This window comes from Ammodytes marinus, assembly GCF_949987685.1.
Source record: "Ammodytes marinus genome assembly, chromosome: 22".
NCBI classification, from domain to species: domain Eukaryota; kingdom Metazoa; phylum Chordata; class Actinopteri; order Uranoscopiformes; family Ammodytidae; genus Ammodytes; species Ammodytes marinus.
Window position 1 is genome coordinate 22,516,616 of NC_137226.1, and position 21,948 is coordinate 22,538,563.

The window sequence follows — 21,948 nt, forward strand, 5'->3', positions numbered from 1 at the left end:
TCAGTCTTACATTGCTCACACTGAAATTGCACAGCTCCCTTCACAGTTACAGTGCAGTAACATCCATATGTCAGAGGTTATGAGATGGCCGGTTAAATGTTAGACACATAATACATCCCTAATATACTTTGATCAGCTTGATTTGTTAGATACAACTTTACTACAAGCTAATGGTAGAGCTTGTCATAGAGGGCAGTGATCATTCTACTGTACCTACCTGTATTCAACAGGTAAATGTCAGTCAGGTAAATATACTGCTGTAAATAATTCACTGATCCACTAAGATGGAGTCTAGAATTGTCTCCCATTTCAACTGGCCTAAACTACAAAATTAAAAAATTGATTTTCAACTAAAACATTTGTTTATATGTTATGGTTCATTTTAATGGAACAGCACAACTTTTATAGTCAGATTGTTTGACTGTCTTACCCAAAGAAGAATGAAAGGCTGATGTTTGTCCATCATCCAGTACAAACAGGCTGTTAAACCTAGCTTTGCATAAAGGCTGGTAGCAGGGGAAATAATAATAATAATTACTATTATCTTTTTATAAGGTAAAAACCTAGCATCTAGGTAACAATTTTTTTTAGATGCTACAAACATTAACTGAAACAAGCACTTAACTTTACTTGTCCAAACGTCTTACAGCTTGGTGCCAACTAAAATGACCCAAATGAGCACTGGCCCTAATCAGATTTGTTAAACAGGCAACATGTAAATTGTCCCGAAGTGTATTTCTCAGATTGTTTCTTTAAAGCCAGTTACACGATAATATTATTGACTGTGTGCCATTGGATCAGATTTGGTAGAAAGGCTGTTAGAAAGTTAGAGTATGATTATGACTACTTAAACCATTATTTTGTGTTTGTCCCACTTGGGCCAGGGATAGTGGCCCTGAGAGCTCACAGCACTGCAACTTAAGAAAACACATGCAAGAAGACAAAACACAAGCAAATTAAGAAAACATCTTCATCAATTTGACAACACATGCGCAGCATTTAGAAAATGCGCAGCAAAGTTCACAACAAAACACATTACAAAAAACGCTGCAAATAGGCCGAAACACAACGGAAGTGCTTCCGTAAGTGTTTCCAGAGGACACTTAAAAGTGATGCACACGTCCAGACAGGCTTGTTGTTGACAAGCACCGGACTTTGGATTTTGACCATAGGTAGTAGCCTAGATTTTGACTCGCTGAACTCTTTCCATCAGTGATGTTGGAAAATGACATAAAACGTAACGTGTTTTTGATTTATTTTGACATTGTGATCGCATGATTCAGCTATAAGCCGATTGTAGTGATCTGCTGTTACACAATCTATGGTTTCACAATGAATTAACCGTGTGTATTTATTTCATCAGGTTATTAGAATTGGCAGGCTAATTACAAGCTAAAGGCTAACGGAAGTTTAACAGCAGATCACTACAATCGGCTAATATCTGAATCATGCGATCACAATGTTAAAATAAATCAAAAACACTTACTTTTTATGTCATTTTCCAACACCACTGACGGAAAGCGTTCAGCGAGTCAAAATCTACTATCTATGGTCAAAATCCGAAATCTGGTGCTTGTCAACAACAAGCCTGTCTAGACGTGTGCATCACACTTAAGTGTCCTCTGGAAACACTTACGGAAGCACTTCCGTTGGGTTTCGGCCTATTTGCAGCGTTTTTTGTAATGTGTTTTGTTGTGAACTTTGCTGCGCGTTTTCTAAATGCTGCGCATGTGTTGTCAAATTGATGAAGATGTTTTCTTAATTTGCTTGTGTTTTGTCTTCTTGCATGTGTTTTCGTAAGTTGCAGTACTGTGAGCTCTCAGGGCCACCATAGATAACACAAGTTTTTAGCCCACAACTCCTGAGACAAATTTCTGTCTCTTTACCTGCTAATGGCTGCTCTATGTTCACTAGTCTCTGACTGTGTGCCGCTGAGCAGGCGGTGCACAGTGGGTCAAATGTGCTTCCATTTTCTTTCTGTAGGCACATAACTAAAGACCTAACAGTCACATTCAGTCCACTGACCAGCATTTTGATCCAATGCTGGTCAGCTGCGCGTTATCAGCTTTCCCACAATGCTTTGAGAGGCACTTACTTCCCATTGAAATACATGGGGCTAAGGTTTGGATGGTGCGTTAGTCAGTGGGCCCTTATCCTGATCAACAGCTGTTGCAGGGAAACAGGTTGATAAGAGGGGGAATGCTGGCCCTGTATAACTGAGATCAACTGCAACATTACATTAGACATCTAATTCATTGTTAATGTAAACATATTTCAGTGATTCTTGAGAAGTGGGACAAAACAGAGTGTAATGTTGAAAAAATACAAACCCTATGTTTCGGCAAATTAAATTACATGTTTGTTTCCAACATACTAAGCTACTGAGCTAAGCTTTGACACAACCTCCCAGCTTTTGTTTTTTTTACCGTCATTGGCCTATCACCACCGTCAGATGTCAACTCCGTCAGATTTCCTGTCTGACGGTGTTGACATATTTAACGTTTCTTAAACATAACAAATGGAATTTATCTAGTAGCCATTTGGTATTTCTGTTGATGATAGGTGTATGAACTACTTCAGGAAAATAAAATTATCAAAAAATTTCAAATAACTTCTTCAGAAATTGTAAATCGGTGTTGACATATCATGGTTGTGACACAGGACTTTAAAGATTCGGAATGTAAAATATTCTAAAACTACAACACTTTTCAGAGCCTGTCTGACTCTAATGTACTCTGCAGAGGTAGAATTTGACAAGAGGTCCTTCAAAGTGACAGCTGCCCCTTATTTCGCCTGATTTTATTACATTTTACATTATGAAATGTCTGACGGTGTTGACTTACTGTAAAGTGGTCCCACCACTTAGAATCCTTCTAAAACATGAACGTGTTGTAGAAAAACTGTTTTTATTGATATAAGAGATTATTTAGTGTTGCTTTTGATGAAAAAAGCTAATTTTAATTATTAAAGTACATTTTTAATAGGTTTTATTGCATATGAAAGATTGAAACCTTCTCGGAGGACACACTGTTTTGGACGTCGTGAGAAGATAACAAGTTTCATATATTTGACATAATAATGATAAAATTTAATTTTAGGGGGTTTTGTGCTCTGGACATTCTATCCTTAATCCCTAATAACATCTACAATTTTGAATATTTTTAGTTTTAAACATAACAGCAGTTACATATGGAAGACGGCCTTTTGTCCCGGTTCTCAAGAATCACTGATTTATCAGTTCAGCTTTACGTGGTAGTTACAACTCATTTCCTTTTTTCTTTTTAATACAATTTATTGAGATGATTTGGATTCCATATATTATGAAGTTCTAAGAAAGTTAGAGTCTATCCCAGACTTGGCACACAGGTGTGTTGAAAATGACTTAAAAGTTTTGAGAGCTGCCGAGCATTTTGTATAGTTGGTAACCTTAACCCTATCCCTGTTAGCTTATGGAAAATACTGTAGCTTATGAGAACATGTTTTTGGATAAATTGGCACCTGGCACCAAAGTGACCCAGAGAACTATGGCGCATAAACTGAGAGATGTAAAAGTGAAAAGTAGCCAGCGATCTTTTAGGACTCCTAATCCAAAAACTGACATTAGTAGTAAAATAGTAGTACACAACCAATATCCATTGTTGGCTAGGGGTGGATTTGAAAAGGGCTGTAGGTAACATATTTGTCTTTGCACTGTTGAGTGGATTGCATTAATTTACACACATATGTTTCTGCTCTACTGTCAGCACCAGATACTAAGGTAGTATCAGCAGACACACTGTCCTCCATAGTAAACACTGTGGGCGGAGCCCTGCTGATTTATTCAAATTGGACTTTGTCCTAACGCTACACACAGTCCAGCTGCTTTGTGTCCCAATTCCATTCAAGTGTAGGGGTGAAAAGTGATTGCAGCTGTTGGGCTTGACTCTAGCACCTGTAGACTGCTGTGAAGAGGTGGCATTGTAAGGCTAGTACCGATGATGCCCTCCATGTCCACAAATGAGAGAATCCATTCGCCTGCTATGTAACATGTCATCAGCCACCAAACATTAGGTTTCCAGGTAAAATACTCTGAAAGATTCATTAGTTGTAAGGTTTCAGAGAGACACTTCTGAGCTTAATGCCAACATAGCAACATACACTGCAAACACCTACACTGAATCAAACTTTGCTTTGAAAGGTTTTAGCCTACAATAATCTGCACTTTTTTGGACTGATGTGATGTTATATCAACTGTGAACCTAATGTTGTTATCCATTAAACACAGCTGGTCAGCCTAAGCCCCCTTTGAATGCCTCACTTTGTATTATTATTGTATTATTATAAGGTGTTTTAAAATATGCACCACTATACTTTAAACGTGCATTTTGATTTAGTCATGGGACCCTTTCTTATAAATAGGCCTTTTAACATTACGTTATAAGGCCCCTGTAGCAGTGAACTGGACTCTGCAGATGGTGCTTGGCATCTTTAAAATGCTGTGTGTAGGATACCATTGTAAAAATACACATTTGTACATCTGCACACAACATTTATCATGGAGCTGACAGGCTGTGTAGAAAATAATCATATGTTATACAAGACTGAAAAAACAAAGTAATTGGATATATTTATATAGCGTTTTTATCCAAAACACTCCTCAAGGTTTTTGCTTCCACCAAGCGCTGGACTGGCTACTGGGAGCAGTTACTGTCTTGTGGTCAAGAGGAGATGGGGATCAAAACGCACAATCTTGTAACAAGTGGAGGTTGGTCTTTTCTTCCTTTTTTTAAAGCTTGTTAGCGATGGCTCTGCAACTTAACAATAAATAAATAAATAAATTATTGAAAAGTACAGATGTTAATTGGTGAAGGAGTTTGCTCTGGCAGTGAATCACAGTCAGTCCTTTATTTACCCAAAGCACTCAGTGTCTGCGTTGGACCCGGCAGACACAATGCAGCGCGTTCATGTCTCTGGGTTCCTAGTCTCGCAAAGCCAGACCAAAGAGCCGTCTATTCGGGGGGGAAACTGGGCTGGCCTGTTTTTATTTCTTTAAACCAATCACAATCATCTAGGGCGGGGCTAACCCCGGGAAACAGCAGCGGTGTCGCAAAATAGTGCCGCGGGGGAACTTATTCTGATGGAACGTCTTCACGTCCAGAGGCTGTCAGAGAAATGGCTAAATCTAACCCGCAAACGCCACAAAAAAACTATTAAAGACAAAAGGAATACACATAGTGTGTTGCTTTCTAACCAGCATGTCAAGACACCATACACTTTAGCCCCCGAGGAGCTCACGGGATAACTTAACCGGAATTAACTAGCCACGTAGTCACACAGTGTTATCTTTGGTAACATTATCATCGGCGGCCCGTTGTCCTGTAAATCACCAAAGAAAGGGAACGGCGGATCTTAATCTAGCTGGTTATAAGGTCCGGTGCTCAATCCAAACCACCACGCTTCATTTTCCAGAGTTTATGAGGGTATTTCTGCCCGGGGGAAGTTGTACAATGAAGTTGGACAGCTAGGCTAGGCTAGGCTAGGCTAGGCTAGGCTAAGCTAGGCTGCGCAGCGTCCCGGACCGCCGCCGCCGATATTATTATCCCAAAGTATCGCCACACTTATTCTGTCTACAGTAATGTGACTTCTCACACCCTGTGTGTGTGTGTGTGTGTGTGTGTGTGTGTGTGTGTGTGTGTGTGTGTGTGTGAGAGAGAGAGGGAGAGCGCTGCACAGAAGCACACAGGTTGACTGTGAGCGAATTGTTTCCTAGTTTGAGGGGGAGCTCAATACGGGAACGCCAGCAACAGGAAATGAAGGCGAAGCGTTGTTAGCGATAGACGCTGGCGGAAATGGTTCAGCCAGACTACTGGGTTCCTGACTGTCTTCATTACATTAGTAGACTATTGAATTAATGCGGTTTATTTGTATTGTGTTATAGCCTATTTGCACTTGATACAAAAGGAATATAAATTGTGCAAATGATCATTTCAGCCAAATTACAAATTGTGTGTTGCATTTATTTTTGCAAAGGATAAAGTGACCCTCTCAGTTAAGCTTGCTTGATAATTAGTTAAAGTTTTTATTTTCATGGTTTAAAGTAGGCTTAGATTACTTTTCCCTACACTGCTTCGTGGGAGAATTATCTTAGTTGATACATTGCTGTCTGTGCTTTTTTCTTATCCAAAGCCACTATCTGGAAGCAGAAGTTGGGTTAGAATTTGGGCGTAATTGAATTTTCCCGATGTCCAGCTGTGTCTGTCAAGCTGCCTTTTACCCCTTTGGGAGGCGGGGCTCTAGGACGCGGTGACAGCCAGCGTGTTGACGTATCCGTGCGGACACATGTCGTTCTCGGACACGCAGTGGGAGAACTGCGCCGGGGGCAGCCTCCGGACCCCGCGCACCTCCACACACTGCTCCACTAGCTCCATGAAGTTACACAGCAGGAAGAAGAGGTTTTTAAACATAAAAACCGACACAGGCATCTGGAACACAAACACCTGGAAACACCTGACCACCAGTAGCGGTGCGTTGACTAGCAGGCCGGAGCAGAAGCGCGCCCACAGCCAGCGGCAGCGCAGCTCCGACGCCGTCAGCTCGTAGAGCCAGATGACTGGCACGGCCAAGGCCACGAAGTACACTGACACTACGGTGTACTTTAGGTAGACGGTGGGGATTTCGTTCCTCAGCAGCAGGTCCAGCAGTGTGAAGCTGTCCAGCAGGTCTAGGCACGTGTTCAGGAAGCGGCTGTGGGAGTGGTGACGCGTCGCCCCGTTCAAATCCTCGATGATGGAGTTGATGAGGCAGTAGAGCAGCGGCGCGGACAGCAGCAAGATAATCTTGAAGCCGGTCACTCCGCACGGTACCTTGAGCGCGATCAGGTCCAGGATGGAAGTCTCCAGGATGAGCACTACCTTCGGGGTGCAGGCGATGACATAGATAAGCCAGGCCAGGTAGGCGTAGGTGAACTCCCCGAGGTTGCAGCCGAAGATGGAGCCCTTCTGGTGGAAGCCGCAGGCCCGCTCCCTCTTGCTCCGCGCGTTCTTCATGAAGAAAATCCCCCACCCTGAGATCACCACTAGGTCTGTGGCGATCCAGGAGCACCAGTACAGGTCTGTGAAGACTATGAGGTAGAAGTCCAGGAGGCCGCCCTGGAAGATGAGCAGGAGGAAGCATAGCGCCTTGTACAGCAGGCTCCTCTTGGATCTGTGCGCCAGCAGCGGAGCGCTCTGGATGAACTCCCCCGATGTCATGATGCAGGCCGCGGCCACCAGGCGCTGGATGCTGCCGCTCTCCTCCGGGATGATGCTGCTGCCGCTGCTGGGCGTGCCGCTGTCCTGCCTCGCGCTAGGCGGAGAAGAGGAGAAAGAGGAATCGGAGCAATAGGTCGCTTTGGATCGGAGATAGTCGGCCTTTAGATTGTCGTTCCCAGTTTCTGAGATCATTGTATTTATGCGGTCACCTCCCTTTCTTCCTTCCAGACGCTTTCAAAGGTGGAGAGAAGGAGGCATGCGCAAAGAAAGGCATGGATTCTGATGGAATGGACTACAGGCTGCTTCAATAAATCTAGGAGCAACATGTTTCACATTCCCCACAGTGCAGCTCTAATGCATTGATAGGACCTACAAGTATTCACTGCTCATTCGGTTAACTTCTCATTTTAAAAGGGAGCACAGACATGTTTTACAACATATTTCTGACAGACAACACAACCAAAAAGATTTGAACTCCACACAGTACAGAGATTGATAATAAACTTTAATTTCAAGTTAGGATGGATGGCTGTAGAACATAGAAAACACACATTTCAGTATAAACATATGAATTCCAATGACATTTAAAAGGTTGAGATCAGCTATCAGGAGTCTGAGCAGCTAAGCTTAATACGCATTCCTCAGAGAATCTTTGCTTCACACAGGTGTTGTGGGAAATGAAGTCTCTCAAATTCATTGTTCTGTACACTCCAGGTCTGCTGACATGTTTGGAATATCAGGTGTTACCTCTTGAACCTGCTTTAGAGGAAGGACTGACCCTTAAGTCAGATTCAGGATGGTGCAAGTGAAAACATGTCAAATGAAAACTCTTTTAGATTTGACTGAAGAAGCTGATGACACAGGAAGGTAGAGACATACAGACTGAAGGATCTGGAAAGCCAGACATAACGTTTTACTGTAGGTGCACTGCAATATTTTGAATATTATTTCACAAACGAGCCACTCAGTGTCTGAAATGTCTGATTTACAAAGATGGCTAATGCAGAATCAGGGCTATTGGTCACCCTGCTTTAAACACCCACAAACAACTTGGATCGTTTGGGTTTGATGGGCTGCTTGTCTTCCATTATGCCTTATTAAATGTGTTTTATTCTTGGAAAAGGCAAGTATACACTAGGTTTCTAGGAAACATAGTTAGTACTTTACAGCACAACATGAAGATTATTATGGTAAATGTTCTAAACATCAGCAGAATATATCAGCAGCTTTAATAGAGGGGAGAAAGGCTTCAGCATTCAAAAAACAGGTCAAAATCTTACAACATGCCCATCAGAGTAAATGCTTGAGGGGAAGTTTGAGTGCATCCTGTCTCAGAAGTAAGCAGATGATAAACAGGTCAAACCCACAGCCACAAATAAACTTGACAATGTTTATTAGCATTATTAGAATAAGTTGTTAAATCTTATAGTGTTTTTTGTCATTTTATTATTTAACCTTTAAACATGAACCGCACAAGATAGACTCACAAGGATAGATGTCTAGAAAATGTTTAGCACGAGCGCACCGACTTATTTGATTTTTTTTCTTTCTCTTTTATAAGTTCATTTATTAATGGCCTGCTTAAAGGCACTGCCACAATACATGGGGTGGGGAAAGCTACTGTCCATCACTTGCACAAGACAGTCCATTCTAGTGTCTAGTACACACAGGGGCGGGGGGAGGTGAGCAGGCAGGGCTGCTATAGGTAAATCTCATAGAAATCATCCAGCTCCTCGTGAAACAAGTCCCACTCATCCTCTGAGTCAGTGTTGTCGTCTGTGTCTGTGCCTGCAGCCAGCAACATCAGCAGCATCTCACTAAGCTCAAAGCGCACCATGTCCTCGTCCTCTGTGTCCAGCCAATCAGAGCTCTCCCTCTCATCTAACATGTCCCACAGCGGGGCACGCCGCGAGCTCTGCAGGGGAAAGGGGGAGAGCTTTATTCACAAACAGCAATGTATGCTGGGGGAAATATGTCAGCCATTAAGCCTGCTCACATGAAAGGCCAAGAGAAGATATACATGGTCAGCTGAAATGATGTTGCTATTCTGAACTGTGATTTCATTTTAGACAGTAATGCATATTTTTGGGCAAATTGATGCCTCAGCATCTCATATTCGTATGTAAAAACTTTAAAATATTTTAAACCTTTGACATGGTATCATATTTTGATTTGATATAAGGTATCTCACAAAGTAGACCAAGTAACTACATTTTAGGGCCCGACCGATTATCGCATATTTCGGAATTATCAGCATCGGACGTTTTTTTGCCGATTATTATTATTTTTTTTCAAGCAATCATGTGTGAAATGTATTGCTGGCCTGGAGGTAGCCTAAACGAATAGCATTAATGCTATAGCCTATTTACAGCAGCAGCAGGTGTGTTGTAATACATTGGATTAATTTACACTTGAAAGTTCCCCCTGCAACCAATAGCAGAGGCATTGGTCATCGCTTGACTGTTAATAATAATAATAATAATTGATAGAATTTATTTGGTGCTTTTTTTGAGGTCATTCAAAGACACTTTACATCATAGAGAATCATATATAATTGTCATGTAGAAAAAGAAAACAAAATACAGAAAAAATTTAAATAAGGTTTGGAGTGGAGTCATGTGTCATTATGCTTCCTTAAAGAGGTGAGTTTTGAGTTGACTTTTGAATGAGTTTATTGAGTCTGAGATGCTGATGTTTGGGGGGAGGGAGTTCCAGAGGGTTGGGTGCAGTAAGATAAAATGCATAATATCTGAATTTCGACATATATGTTACACTTAATTTTTTTTAGACAATGCGTATTGCAATAAAGAAAAAGTACATATTTTCAACAGTAAAAGGTATATATATATATTTAAGGGTTCAAAAAAGTAAATTTTTTCGATATATATTTTGGAGATTTTGATTTTGATTTTTTAATCGGCCGATTTAAATCGTAATTTTTCTCTGAAAATAATCGGCATTGGCACTCCAAAATCAATATCGGTTGGGCCCTACATTTCATAATTTTTTTATTTAATTCCGTTTGTCAGAAACAGTCCCTGCGTTCCAAACCACATACTTTTTTTTTTTTACTAAACTACATACTAAAGTACAGAAGAGGTTTAGGGCCACAGGAGAGAATAAAAAAATCAGATAAGGAATTTGTTTTCATTATGTCGAGGAATGTCAAGAATAAAGACGAATACTCCAAAATGCTATTGGAGTTTGTGGGGCATGAATGCATTTTCAGCATACTACAATTGACGAGCACGTATTGGGACATCCTAAATCTTTTTCTGGCATACTAAATAGTATGGAAGTATGGGTATTGGAACAGAGGGATAATCTAAGGGTGCATCTCATACCATTAGAATATCATGGAAAAGCACATTATTTTTTCTGTAATTTAATTCAAAAGGTTCCTGATTTTGGGCATTTTTTTCCGGCAATTTTGCGTATTTCAGCTCATAACAATCAAAAATCCAGCATCTCAAAATATTAGAATATTCCAAATGGCAGATCAAACAAAGGATGAAGTTGAAGTAGATAAACATAAATAGACATGAATGTTTCAAACAGCTGGAATTTATTAGAGAAGACGATATTGAATAAAACAGGTCTGATGTGAAAACACTTCTATCGTGCATCACACATCTTTACACTATTTACCGCTAAAGATAACACAGGTTTTTTCTTAATTTCATTTATTAATTCGGTTTAAGAAATGGAATCAACACTAAATGACCATGACCAAATGTCATATAAAACATTTTATTTGATTATACTCAGGACAGATCAGATTAAACTGATTATGTGGTTGTTGCTCCAACAGGGCATCGTTAACCAAACTTAAATAATAACCTGCTTGCACCAAAATGTGAAAAAATGTAATACAATTTTCCTTATAAATGCAATGATTACGATTGTTTTATTAAAAATGTAAATGTTTTTCCATACAACAGTCCTAAACCACGACCATCTTTATATATTTGTATTGTTAGTGCATTACATAAGAAGCTGTTCCTAAAAATGGGGTGGTAGGATGTCCTAAAGCACGTGTCAAACTCAAGGCCTGGCCCGCGACACGTTTTGATCTGGCCCGCGAATCAATTCGGCCGATTTGAATCAATTCTGGAAAAAATAAAAAATGTTTTCTTCTTCATGGAGCCTGTGCCATATCTGCACGTCACATACGCTCCCAACTGTTAGGAAACTTACGTGGCTTACAGCTAGGAATGTCTGCTGAAAGTTCTACAGCTCAGGATTTTAAGCCATGAATTGATGAACTTGCATCTAAGAAGAGCTGTCAGTTTTCTGAGGGCTGTAAATAGGCCAACATATGTGGCCAAATCGCATGCTAATATTGATGATTGATTGTGTCAAGTGTCTAAGGCAGTGGTGTCAAACATCTGGCCCGCAACTTGTAGAGCACACATTTCTGAGCATTTAAAAAAAAAGTAAGTTAAATTAAAATTAAAATTAAATTAAATTGGGAAAAATGTATTCCAAAACAACAAATAACCTCTGTATTTAAAAATAAATCAAAACAGTAGAAGTTGCACTTTTATTTAATTATATTTTGTACTGTCTGCATGTTTGCACAAAATGTGTCCCTGTACATATAGTAAACAAAATTGGACAACTGTAAGGTCAGTGCCTGTTGTATTTGTGTATTCAAATAAACAGTTGTTTATTTCATTAGTGCGTATTGGCATCTTTGAGCAAAATACCCCCAAAATTTTTGCTGCGGTGCTCCGCGCCTCACCTCCTATTCCCATGGCCAGCAGCAACCTTTACTAAGACATTTCCTGGGGGCTACAGAGATCCCTTGTGATCCGTGATAATGTAGGTTACATATGTAGGCTGAGTTATAAAGCATATAACTGAAAAACAAAGCTAAAGATTTGGATTTGACATATGTACGTTATTTTGCCATTATTTTACTGGTCCGGCCCACTTGAGATCAGAGAGGCTGTATGTGGCCCTCGAACCAAAATGAGTTTGACACACCTGTCCTAAAGTAAAGAGGGGTGAACCATGAGGTCTCTGGTTGGATCCCCGGCACTGGACAGTAGTAGTAAACCTAGTGTTGGCTGCTATTACATCTACTGTGCCCACCATCTCTACCATTGTGTCGCTGAGCAAGATATTTAACCCCATACTGCACCAGGGGCGCTGTTCTATTGCTGACTCTGTGAGGACACCCTCTGTAGGTGTGGTGATTTGAGAGGGGATATGAGAAGAATGAATTCCGAAGAAAGAAAGAAACTTAACGGTAACGCTTTATATTACGGTTCTTGTTATAAGCCTTAGTAAATAGGTAATAAGGACCTTATTAGATGCTTATTAACATTAATTTGTGTTAATAAGACTATATATAAGTGTTAATAATAACATAATAAACATGTTGACAGTGTGATTATAAGACTTTTATAAGCACTTATAAGACACTTCTTAACTATTAATTGATCGCTTAATATCATTAATAAAAGTCTTATGAGTTTCTGATAGCTGTTAATAAAAGCGTTACAAACCTATTTATTGTCTTACTAACTTGCCTATTATGTCATTGTTAAACCTTTACTAAGCATTGTTTGTTGCTTTATGAAGGTAAACACATCTTTATTAATCAATTAATAGCAGTTAACTATGCTCTATGAACAATGCTTATTAAGGTTAATAAGTCCTTTATGAAACACTTTTTAACAGTTAATAAGTACTATATCTTGTCAAGGAGGATACAATGAGAATTAGAAAAACGACATGCAAATACAATGTTAGAGCGGTGAAGGTATTTGATTTGCTTTAATGTTTTTCTTGTTGAAGTACCTTCAAAAATAAGTTTTCTGAGTTTGGTTTGCAGCGCCATATCTTCGTAGGCTAAAGTCACTGATTTTCATCCCTCTTTCCAAAATGTTGTCTTTTGGCATGTAGCATAATGAGTGCATAATATATTTGTTTTTGCTCTGAAGTGATTATTTCACCTCTATGTGTGCGCACACATGTTGAGTGAGTGTTAAAATTAGATGCCCAGAGAACGTAGTATATTTTTCACAATCTATGATGAATATGACTCGTATGATCGGTTTGCTCAAATCAGATCCTTAAAGGGCTTTTATTTTGAAGGTAGTTGTAAAACCGGAAGTTCCGTGTATGCAAGTCGCTGATGGCTTGACGCCAGCTTGACGGCCATGCTTGACAAAGTGTTACACGAAAGTAAGGAGAACATGTCGGAGTCGTCAGCACGGTCAGCACCCCAAACCAGGTCTCTGAAAAATAAGAGGGTGAGGTCCGAACTGGAGGATGACTCTTCTGGTAAGTTTAAGAATGTAATGTTATAGTAACGTTAGCTGGTTCTAGCTTGCTAGTTGTTTGCCTAGCTTACATTACTTTCTTTCAGAAGCTTTGGTGAGCTTCCTTTTTGAGCTAACGTTTAGCTTACACTATCATAAAAACTGCAACCAAACGTATCTATTAACAGTTGTGTCATGCTAGCTTGTCAGGAAGGGGCTAAGTAATGCTAAATGGTTATTTCTGTGCTGACCCAGATGCTGCCCAAATTGTCCCAACTGCCAAACTGGGTCTACAGAAATATAAACATGAGCTGGCCAGGTTTAAATTAGAATGCCAGGATGTAAAAATAAAAGACCTGACAACGGAGAGAGATTTATTTCTTGAAGGGACAACTATCTGAATGAAAGAAAATATTTACTTTTTTCGAACAATTTTCACCATTACAGACTATATTTACTTTGATACTGCACCCCTTTTTGCAGATTCCATGTCCAAATGACTTAAATGCTTAGTGTAACCTGTCTGCTATCTGTCTAATTGTGATCAATGTTTCTTTGTGTTGTCTTTATACAGTAACAAGAAAGACCAGCCTGACTCAACCTTCCCCTGAGGCTAAGGAAAAGCCCGACTCAGAGTCAAGTCTGTGTCTTCCGACTCCTCTGACCCCTCCTCAGACGATGGGAAGAGGAAGAGGAAGTATAGCAGAAGTCAGCATTGTACTGTTGCAGAGGGGGCCAGCAGAAGAAGGCTTTTTTTTTTTTTTACCACATACTGTATATAAAATGATCTATTTTTGAATTGTATTACTTGATTTTATTTCAATACATTTTAAACATTTAAACCTGACCAATTTTCTTACTATTTTGTTGACACAATCGGGGAACGGTGGGACTTGAAAATATTCCCACCTTCAAAGTGGGGAATGACAAAACAAGTTTGAGAACCACTGGGTTAGCATCTATTAGTTGTATGTGGTTTTCTGCTTGCCCTATCTGCAACAGTATAATGCTGACTTCTGATACAGCAACATCTCGCCCAAATTCTTATAGTGAGGATTGCCATCTCCATAAGGTTACAGATTCAATATGCAGAAGCAACTCATACAACCCCACGTCGTTTTATATTGTTTTACCTACAACAGAGTTTTTTTTTTATTATTTATTTTATTATTATTCTTCCGGACAATTACACATAATACATAATTTTCTCATTGCATATTCATACATATTACTTTGTGTTATCGTCCGAAGGGAAGCAGGAGAAGCCAAAGGCTTATCGGGTCCCGCCCCCACTGCCATAAGATTCAGATACACAGATACACAGCTACTTTGACGAAAGTTTTTTTTTGCTCTACTCGTTTAATTGTTTTGTTGTTCTTATTCATTTAATATTTTAAATTAATAGTCTTAATCATTGGACACTTGAATTGATGTCAGGCATCATTTTTATTTTACAAAGGTATTTATTGTTTTACATTTAGTAAAATGTTGTTCATGAAAGTTCTGGGAAACAAACAAACATGTTTACAATTGCACAGTTAAGTGTTTTTTTTTCTTTAAAAGTACGTTTTTGTGCTTCACCTCTCTAACATTGTATTTACATGTAGTTTTTTTAATTCACATTGTATCCACCTTGACAAGATATAGTACTTATTAACTGTTAAAAAGTGTATATTAAAGGATTTATTAACCTTAATAAGCATTGTTCTCGCTTTAGATCAGGTACCTTCAAAATGCATTATTACCTGTTTAATAAAGGACTTATTAACCTTAATAAGCATTGTTCTCGCTTTAGATCAGGTACCTTCAAAATGCATTATTACCTGTTTAATAAAGGACGTATTAACCTTAATAAGCATTGTTCTCGCTTTAGATCAGGTACCTTCAAAATGCATTATTACCTGTTTAATAAAGGACTTATTGGACTTAATAAGCATCGTTCTTAGAACATAGTTAACTGCTAATAAACAAATAATAAAGGTGTGTTCACCTTCATAAAGCAACAAACAATCCTTAGTAAAGGTTTAACTATGACATAATAGGTAAGTTAGTAAGACTCAATAGATGGATTTGTAATGCTTTTATTAACAGCTATCAGAAACTCATAGGGCTTTTATTAATGCTATTAAGCAATCAATAAATAGTTAAGAAGATTCTTATAAGTGCTTGTAAAAGTCTTATAATCACACAGTAAACATGTTTATTGTGTTATTATTAACACTTAAATATAGTCTTATTAACACAAACTGATGTTAATAAGCATCTTATAATGTTAATAAGCATCTCATAAGGTCCTCATTACCTATTAACTAAGGCTTATAACAAGAACCTTAATATAAAGCGTTACCAACTTAACTGAGTCAACAAATGAACCATTTGCTCTGCATATGCTAAACATACTTTATGGTATGGAAGGAGAGTAGAGAGAGGGGAAAGGACCCAACAGGAGGAGAGCCAGGGACTCAGCCTTAATGTTACTCTCTGCACGGTGAGCCAATGGGCTGCCCACAAATACTATACCTTTAAGAACCTTCATCACTGTCATGCTTTACACCTAAGCGTGTCACCCTGCTTGTTATTACACTTTCTACTCCACATTCAGCAGAGGGGGCTACAGTAGAGGACGTGGCATTACTGTAATAAGGAGACTAGTTTCTTTTGACAAAGTTCCCCTTTTTCAGAAAAATAATTACAAGTCATGATGTTGGACTGAAGTATTATGCTTTCATCACAACACAAGCTGTTCTAATCTTGGCAGAACTAATGTATTTTTGCTGGTGAAATGAATAGTTTTTAGGAGCGAATGTTACCCGGTTTCTGCTGCTGGATCCCGTCTGTCTTCGTTGGGGTTGACTTTCCTCCAGCCGGCCGTCAGGAAAGGCGTGTTTGTAGAAGCAGTTTGAGCCAAAAGGACATGTTCCACGGCCCTCATCAAAGTATCGACATGGTTTAGTCCTGAACAAGACCAAAGGAAGAGAATAGAAACTGTTAAGTTAAGTTAAGCACGCACGTGTACATGTAGTGTATGTGTGCAGGTCAAGACAAACATCCACAGCAGGCTGCTGGGAGACCTTCTTGCAGCCTGCTAGAAAATAGAGGAATGGGTCAAATGTGTTTGACTTCCCATACCAGGAGGCACCGGAAATGTTATTCCAAAAACCCAGGAAGATCCACTGTAGAGTTTAGATTACTGGTAGACTGCTCATAACAGCCTGTCCCAGGCCAAATAGGTGATGTTTAAAATGGGCAAAAAGAAGAAGAAATGGTCTATTGTAAAATAATGGTGTAAAAAACATTTGTAAAACAGATTGTTGTAAAAAATAAAATAATAATAAGCATTTGTTTTACAAAATTGCTGTTTTTTTGTTGCTATAAAATAGGGTAACCCCGATCCCCAGCAGAAAACAAAGGGAAAAGTGGAAATGGTCTGTGTACCCCATGCCATCCTTGTATTTTTGAATAAGTTTCTGTTTGTCGTCCTTATCTTCCACCCAGTACTCGCTTGGGATGACGAAGTTGGATGTTATTCTGCACTCTGGGCAAGATCTGCAAAGAAAAACAAGGAGGTGGAAAGAGTCCTGGAACATTGTCATAAAAATTATGCTCTGCACTCTATTGGCCCCTTTTCCATAACATGGAGCCAGCTCACTCTACTCTCCTTTGGTATCAGGCATTTTTCCATTAAAGATAGTAGCCTGGTGCCTCTGTGTAGCTGCTCGTCATAGTGACGTTAGCTGCTTCTTAAGTGCGATAATTGTCACATTTAGTTTTTGGATGAAGTACCGTTCGGTCGTTTACAACTCAGAAATAAAATATTATTGTTTTATACATCTTTTTAACATGTCATATCAAAGGTTGACTATGCGGTATAGAATCACACAAAAATAATCCCTCTCAAGGATCACTATTGCCTAACTAGAGGTGGTGGTGTGTTCATATTCGTAATTCTTCCCATATAGTTTCAATGATTTCCCCCGCCATGTTTGTTAAATCGTATCCATCTTTTTCAACTTATTGTAATTCACTGTACAGCGGTCTTCTAAGTTAAGTTAATTAGGTCTTTATTTTGTCAATTACACACATGGCATTCGAACTCACATTTTAGCTCACCCCTCCTACATTTTTAACACACATAGGGGATCATCTCACAGGGACTTAAGACGAGGTTCTGCAGCAGGGTTGCGCCCTAGTGTTACAAATATACCCCTCCCCCCCATCTCCAGCAGCTGTCTCATGTTATAAACAATAAAACAAACTTGCATAAATTCCGACTGGTCTTGATGAATAATATTTGTTAGCACACTCTTCAGTCTATGAGCAGTACATTTTTGCAAGTATCTTAGTTTCATAGCATTGTAATCCTATTCGTAAGGTTCACACGATCCTTGAACTGTCCACTGTGTTCCTGTTTGAGCAACAGAGAGATAAAATCCAATGCGTCTAGAATATTTACAATCTTCTTTAGGGCATGTGGCTGAGAGTTAATATGAGAACTTCCTTTTTGATCTAATATAAAGTTTAAAGCAATATTATAATCTCCCACCATAAGAACTTGACCCTTTATATCCTTCAATTTATTGAATGTCTTCAAAAAAATAAAAGGATCATCTAATCTTGGTCTTTACAGGTTAAAAATGCAGTTTTTCTCTTTGAACTATTAAATTGAATAGTAACCATTTTCTGAGTCTGTGCATGCTGAAAACAACTGGAATTTAAATTGCTTCTTTAACAGAATTATAACAAATTGGATTTATCTGGCCATGTGAAAAGTTAATTGTACTATCCCACTCTGTTTTCAAAATTATTTCATCCAACTCTATAGGGTGAGTCTCCTTTTAAAAGACCATTACAAGTATACCATCAATTCATATTTCATCATTTATCCTGCTGGTATTGATGCTCTGAATTATAATTATTCAGCACCTCAGAAAAATAAAGAACAAAACAAAATTCACTTCTTCGTGCTCTCCGTCCCAATATGATCAAAAGCGCCAATGATTTACAGCAGTCTGAATCTTCTGTTTAAAAACCAAATAAACACAGATCAACACAACACATTCTAGTGGGGCAGAAGTGATCATTGAGAGGGATTGTTTTTATGCGACTATACTTTGTTTCTTAAGGAATAAACAACATCAGAATCAGAATCTCTTTATTGTCATAAATGTTATAAATGTCAGCCAATTGTAGAGGTCAGATTGGTATGATAATGCAATAATTTATAATTCTGAGTTATTTAGGACAATAACAGCTCTGGGGTAGAAAGAGTTTTTTTAGCCTGTTTGTTTTTGCTCTGATTGCCCTGTAGCGCCTCCCAGAGGGCAACAGTTCAAACAGGTCATGGCCTGGGTGGGATGAGCTCTCATAGTCAACCTTTATCCAAAATGCTTCTGTACATACACCGCCATCCAGAGAGTTGCTGGTACACTCTCTCATTCTGTGTGACCCTGTACAGCTCGCGCTTTATTGTCTAAATCTGCCACAAAGGTGAACAACGGCTGTACCTGGTCCAGCCAACACAGCTTGGTTGTCCACGCCAGTTTTGAAAGAAACTAAAACAAAGAGTAGAACAAAGACTGGAGAGACAGCCAGCTCTAACACTGCAACATAGTGGAAAACCAAAAAAAAGCAGAGTACTGGCAGAACCATGTAATGGAAAATAGATATGTTAAACTAATCATCACTGGATCAACATCTCTAAACAAAAAATCCTATTGCTCTCTGACCTCAAACAACCAGAGAGTTGCCATTTCCACCGACACTACAGTTCAGTTCATCTTAATAATACATGCCTCTAAATCTTTTTTGCAACATACACAGTGCTGCAATCACGTGGCCAATTTGGCCCACGTGATTGTGTTTACCTGCTCGATTTAAGCAATGCAGCTAAGTGTTCAGAAACTTTTGCACATACAACATTTGGCAAATAATTAGTTTTATTTGTTTTAACAATTGATTTCCGGAAAAGAAAAATGTGGAATTGATAAACAGACATCTGTTATTTCATATACAAAATACTGGTATTGATACAAATGAATTAACAGTGGTTAAACTCAATACAATTCCAAAATGCTCAAGGGGTTCACATACTTTCAAGCAGCACTGTATGTTGGGCTGATTTTAAGGTGGACATTTTTCCATGTTGGAAGTTATGTTAATTCAAAGGTGCACTATGCAGTTTAATTGGAGGGGGAGCCTACATTTGCAGAGCCTTCAGCTAGTTTACTTAAGATATTTTCTCTACATGTAATTCTTAGTATTGAATAATTATATCATCATAAATCAAAACAAGGTTATTTTGAGGATCGTGGAACCAAACGTAAGACTAGAATATGTTTGTAAACCAAACTGTGGGCCCTGCTGCTGTAAACAACAACAGTTACACAGTAACTTTTCAGGAAGCTTTCTAACTTCAAACAGTTATGAGAATATACCTTAGAAAATTTTCACTTCTGACACACCCAAAGTTACATAGTTCATCTTAAAATTTTGTTGAAATATTAATGGAAGTTATGGTTATTAGTTATTGGTATGTTCAGTAAGTAATCAACAGACCAGTAAGTAATCAACTTACCAGAAAATAAACATTAGGTTACCAAAAAAAAAGATTGGATTAATCGCCTAATAAATCGAAAAATAATTGATAGATGACTCGCCAAAACCATTTTAGGGACAGGTATGGGCTCAATAAAAGGCCAATAACATAATGAGCTGGTGAAATGATTTCAGAGCCAGTGGTCTGCCAAAACTCTGGTTGTGCATGTATAGAAAATATATGTTTTGGGTGCCTATAGAGCATCCCTTCCTGAGAGAGAAGTTGACAGAGATGAGAGTGGACCCACACCTGGTGAGGTGGCTAACAGACTAGCTCACACAGAGAGAGAGAGACAGAGAGAGAGAGACAGAGAGAGAGACAGAGACAGAGACAGAGACAGAGACAGAGAGACAGAGAGAGAGAGAGAGAGAGAGAGAGAGAGAGAGAGAGACCACAGTATGTCAGGCTGAAGGGCTGCACTGTGCTCTGTCCCATCCTGTTTACCCTGTACATATCTGACTTCCAGTATAACACCCAAGCTCTGTCACATTCAGAAATAGTGGGATGACACAATGATAGTCAGCTGTATAAGGGATGGAGTACAGGAGCCTGTCTGAGGACTTCAATAGGTTGTGCAGGTCAAATCACCGGCTGCTGAACACCTCCAAGACCAAGGAGATTATGGTGGACTTCAGGAGGAATCAACCTGTGTCCATGGAGGGGGTCCATGTGGAGGTGGTCCGGACATACAAATATCTGGGGCTGCAGCTGGACAACAGGCTGGACTGGTCGGCCAACACTCACTACATTTACATGACGTTAGAGAAAATCGGTTTATTGTGTTAGTCCGACTGAGCCCGAACCAGACTTTTAAAATGCATGTAAACATGTTAGTCTGACAGAAAGTGTACTTAATCTAATTTCTCAAAACCAAAACAAACACCAGATAATGCTGGGGGGAGCCGGCTTCTCCTGCATGTATACAGTCAATCAGACTCTGACAGGCCTAGGCGCCCTGAGCATGCTCCACAGTGTCCAACCCCGAGCTTTGACCCTGAAGTCGAAAAGCATTCAATGCTAACAGAACAACAACAACAACAACAACAACAACAACAACAAAGGCTGGACTAGAAACCTGTGCACGGGTACAGCGCGTACGCAATGTACAGAGCTGTAAAGTTATCCATATCACCGCTCGACATGGTACTAGTTTGACGCTCGCTCATCGTTAGTCGCACTAACAAGTTAGCGTCTGTGTAAACATTAGCAGCCTGCTAGCAAGTTAGGTCAACCTGAAAAGTGTCCAATACTTACAAGCTGAAAGGAGGTTATCGCCATCTATCGTAGCGGAGGTGGACATACAGTACAGGCCAAAAGTTTGGACACACCTTTTCATTCAATGCGTTTTCTTTATTTTCACGACTATTTACGTTGTAGATTCTCACTGAAGGCATCAAAACTTTGAAGGGACATATGGAATTATGTACTTAACAAAAAAGTGTGAAATGACTCTTAAATGGGTCTTATATTTTAGATTCCTCAAAGTAGGCACCCTTTGCTTTTTTGACAGCACTACAAACCCTTGGTGCTCTCTCAATGAACTTCATTAGGGAGTCACCTGAAATGGTTTAGCAAAGAATTCCACATGTGTTCATTCAAAGTTGTGATGCCTTCAGTGAGAATCTACATTGTAACTAGTCAAAAAATAAAGGAAACGCATTGAGCGTGTCCAAACTTTTGGCCTGTACTGTACATCAGTCAATTAATAGATCCCCCTCCTGTTCTTGTACATTAGGACAAGGACAGCAGTCCAACTCAATTATTTGTCCAGCTATAGCCATAGCTGGACTAAACTGTGCATATAAAACGTACTGACTGACATTATGTACAGGAAGGGTCAGAGCTGCTGTAC

General features: G+C 39.3%; 2 protein-coding genes across 3 annotated transcripts in view; both read right to left on the minus strand.

Moving 5' to 3' along the window:
- Positions 1–6,272: 6,272 nt before the first annotated feature.
- On the minus strand, positions 6,273–7,421 carry tmem121b (transmembrane protein 121B; the record flags this gene model as incomplete). The annotated part of the gene is made up of 1 exon (XM_080051081.1): positions 6,273–7,421. One exon carries the CDS (start codon positions 7,419–7,421, stop codon positions 6,273–6,275), a length of 1,149 nt encoding a protein of 382 aa, XP_079907207.1.
- Positions 7,422–7,758: 337 nt separating this feature from the next.
- mkrn1 (makorin, ring finger protein, 1) overlaps positions 7,759–21,948 on the minus strand; it is a 53,406-nt gene continuing 39,216 nt past the window's right edge. The window contains exons 6-8 of one of the 2 annotated variants that reach the window (XM_080051324.1): positions 16,937–17,047; positions 16,312–16,456; positions 7,759–9,144 (exon numbers count right to left, since the gene is read on the minus strand). In XM_080051324.1, the coding sequence (XP_079907450.1) occupies positions 8,929–9,144; positions 16,312–16,456; positions 16,937–17,047 (472 nt within the window). In that variant the 3' untranslated portion in view covers positions 7,759–8,928. The remainder of the gene's footprint in view (positions 9,145–16,311; positions 16,457–16,936; positions 17,048–21,948) is intronic. The other variant, XM_080051325.1, reaches the window with a different exon arrangement.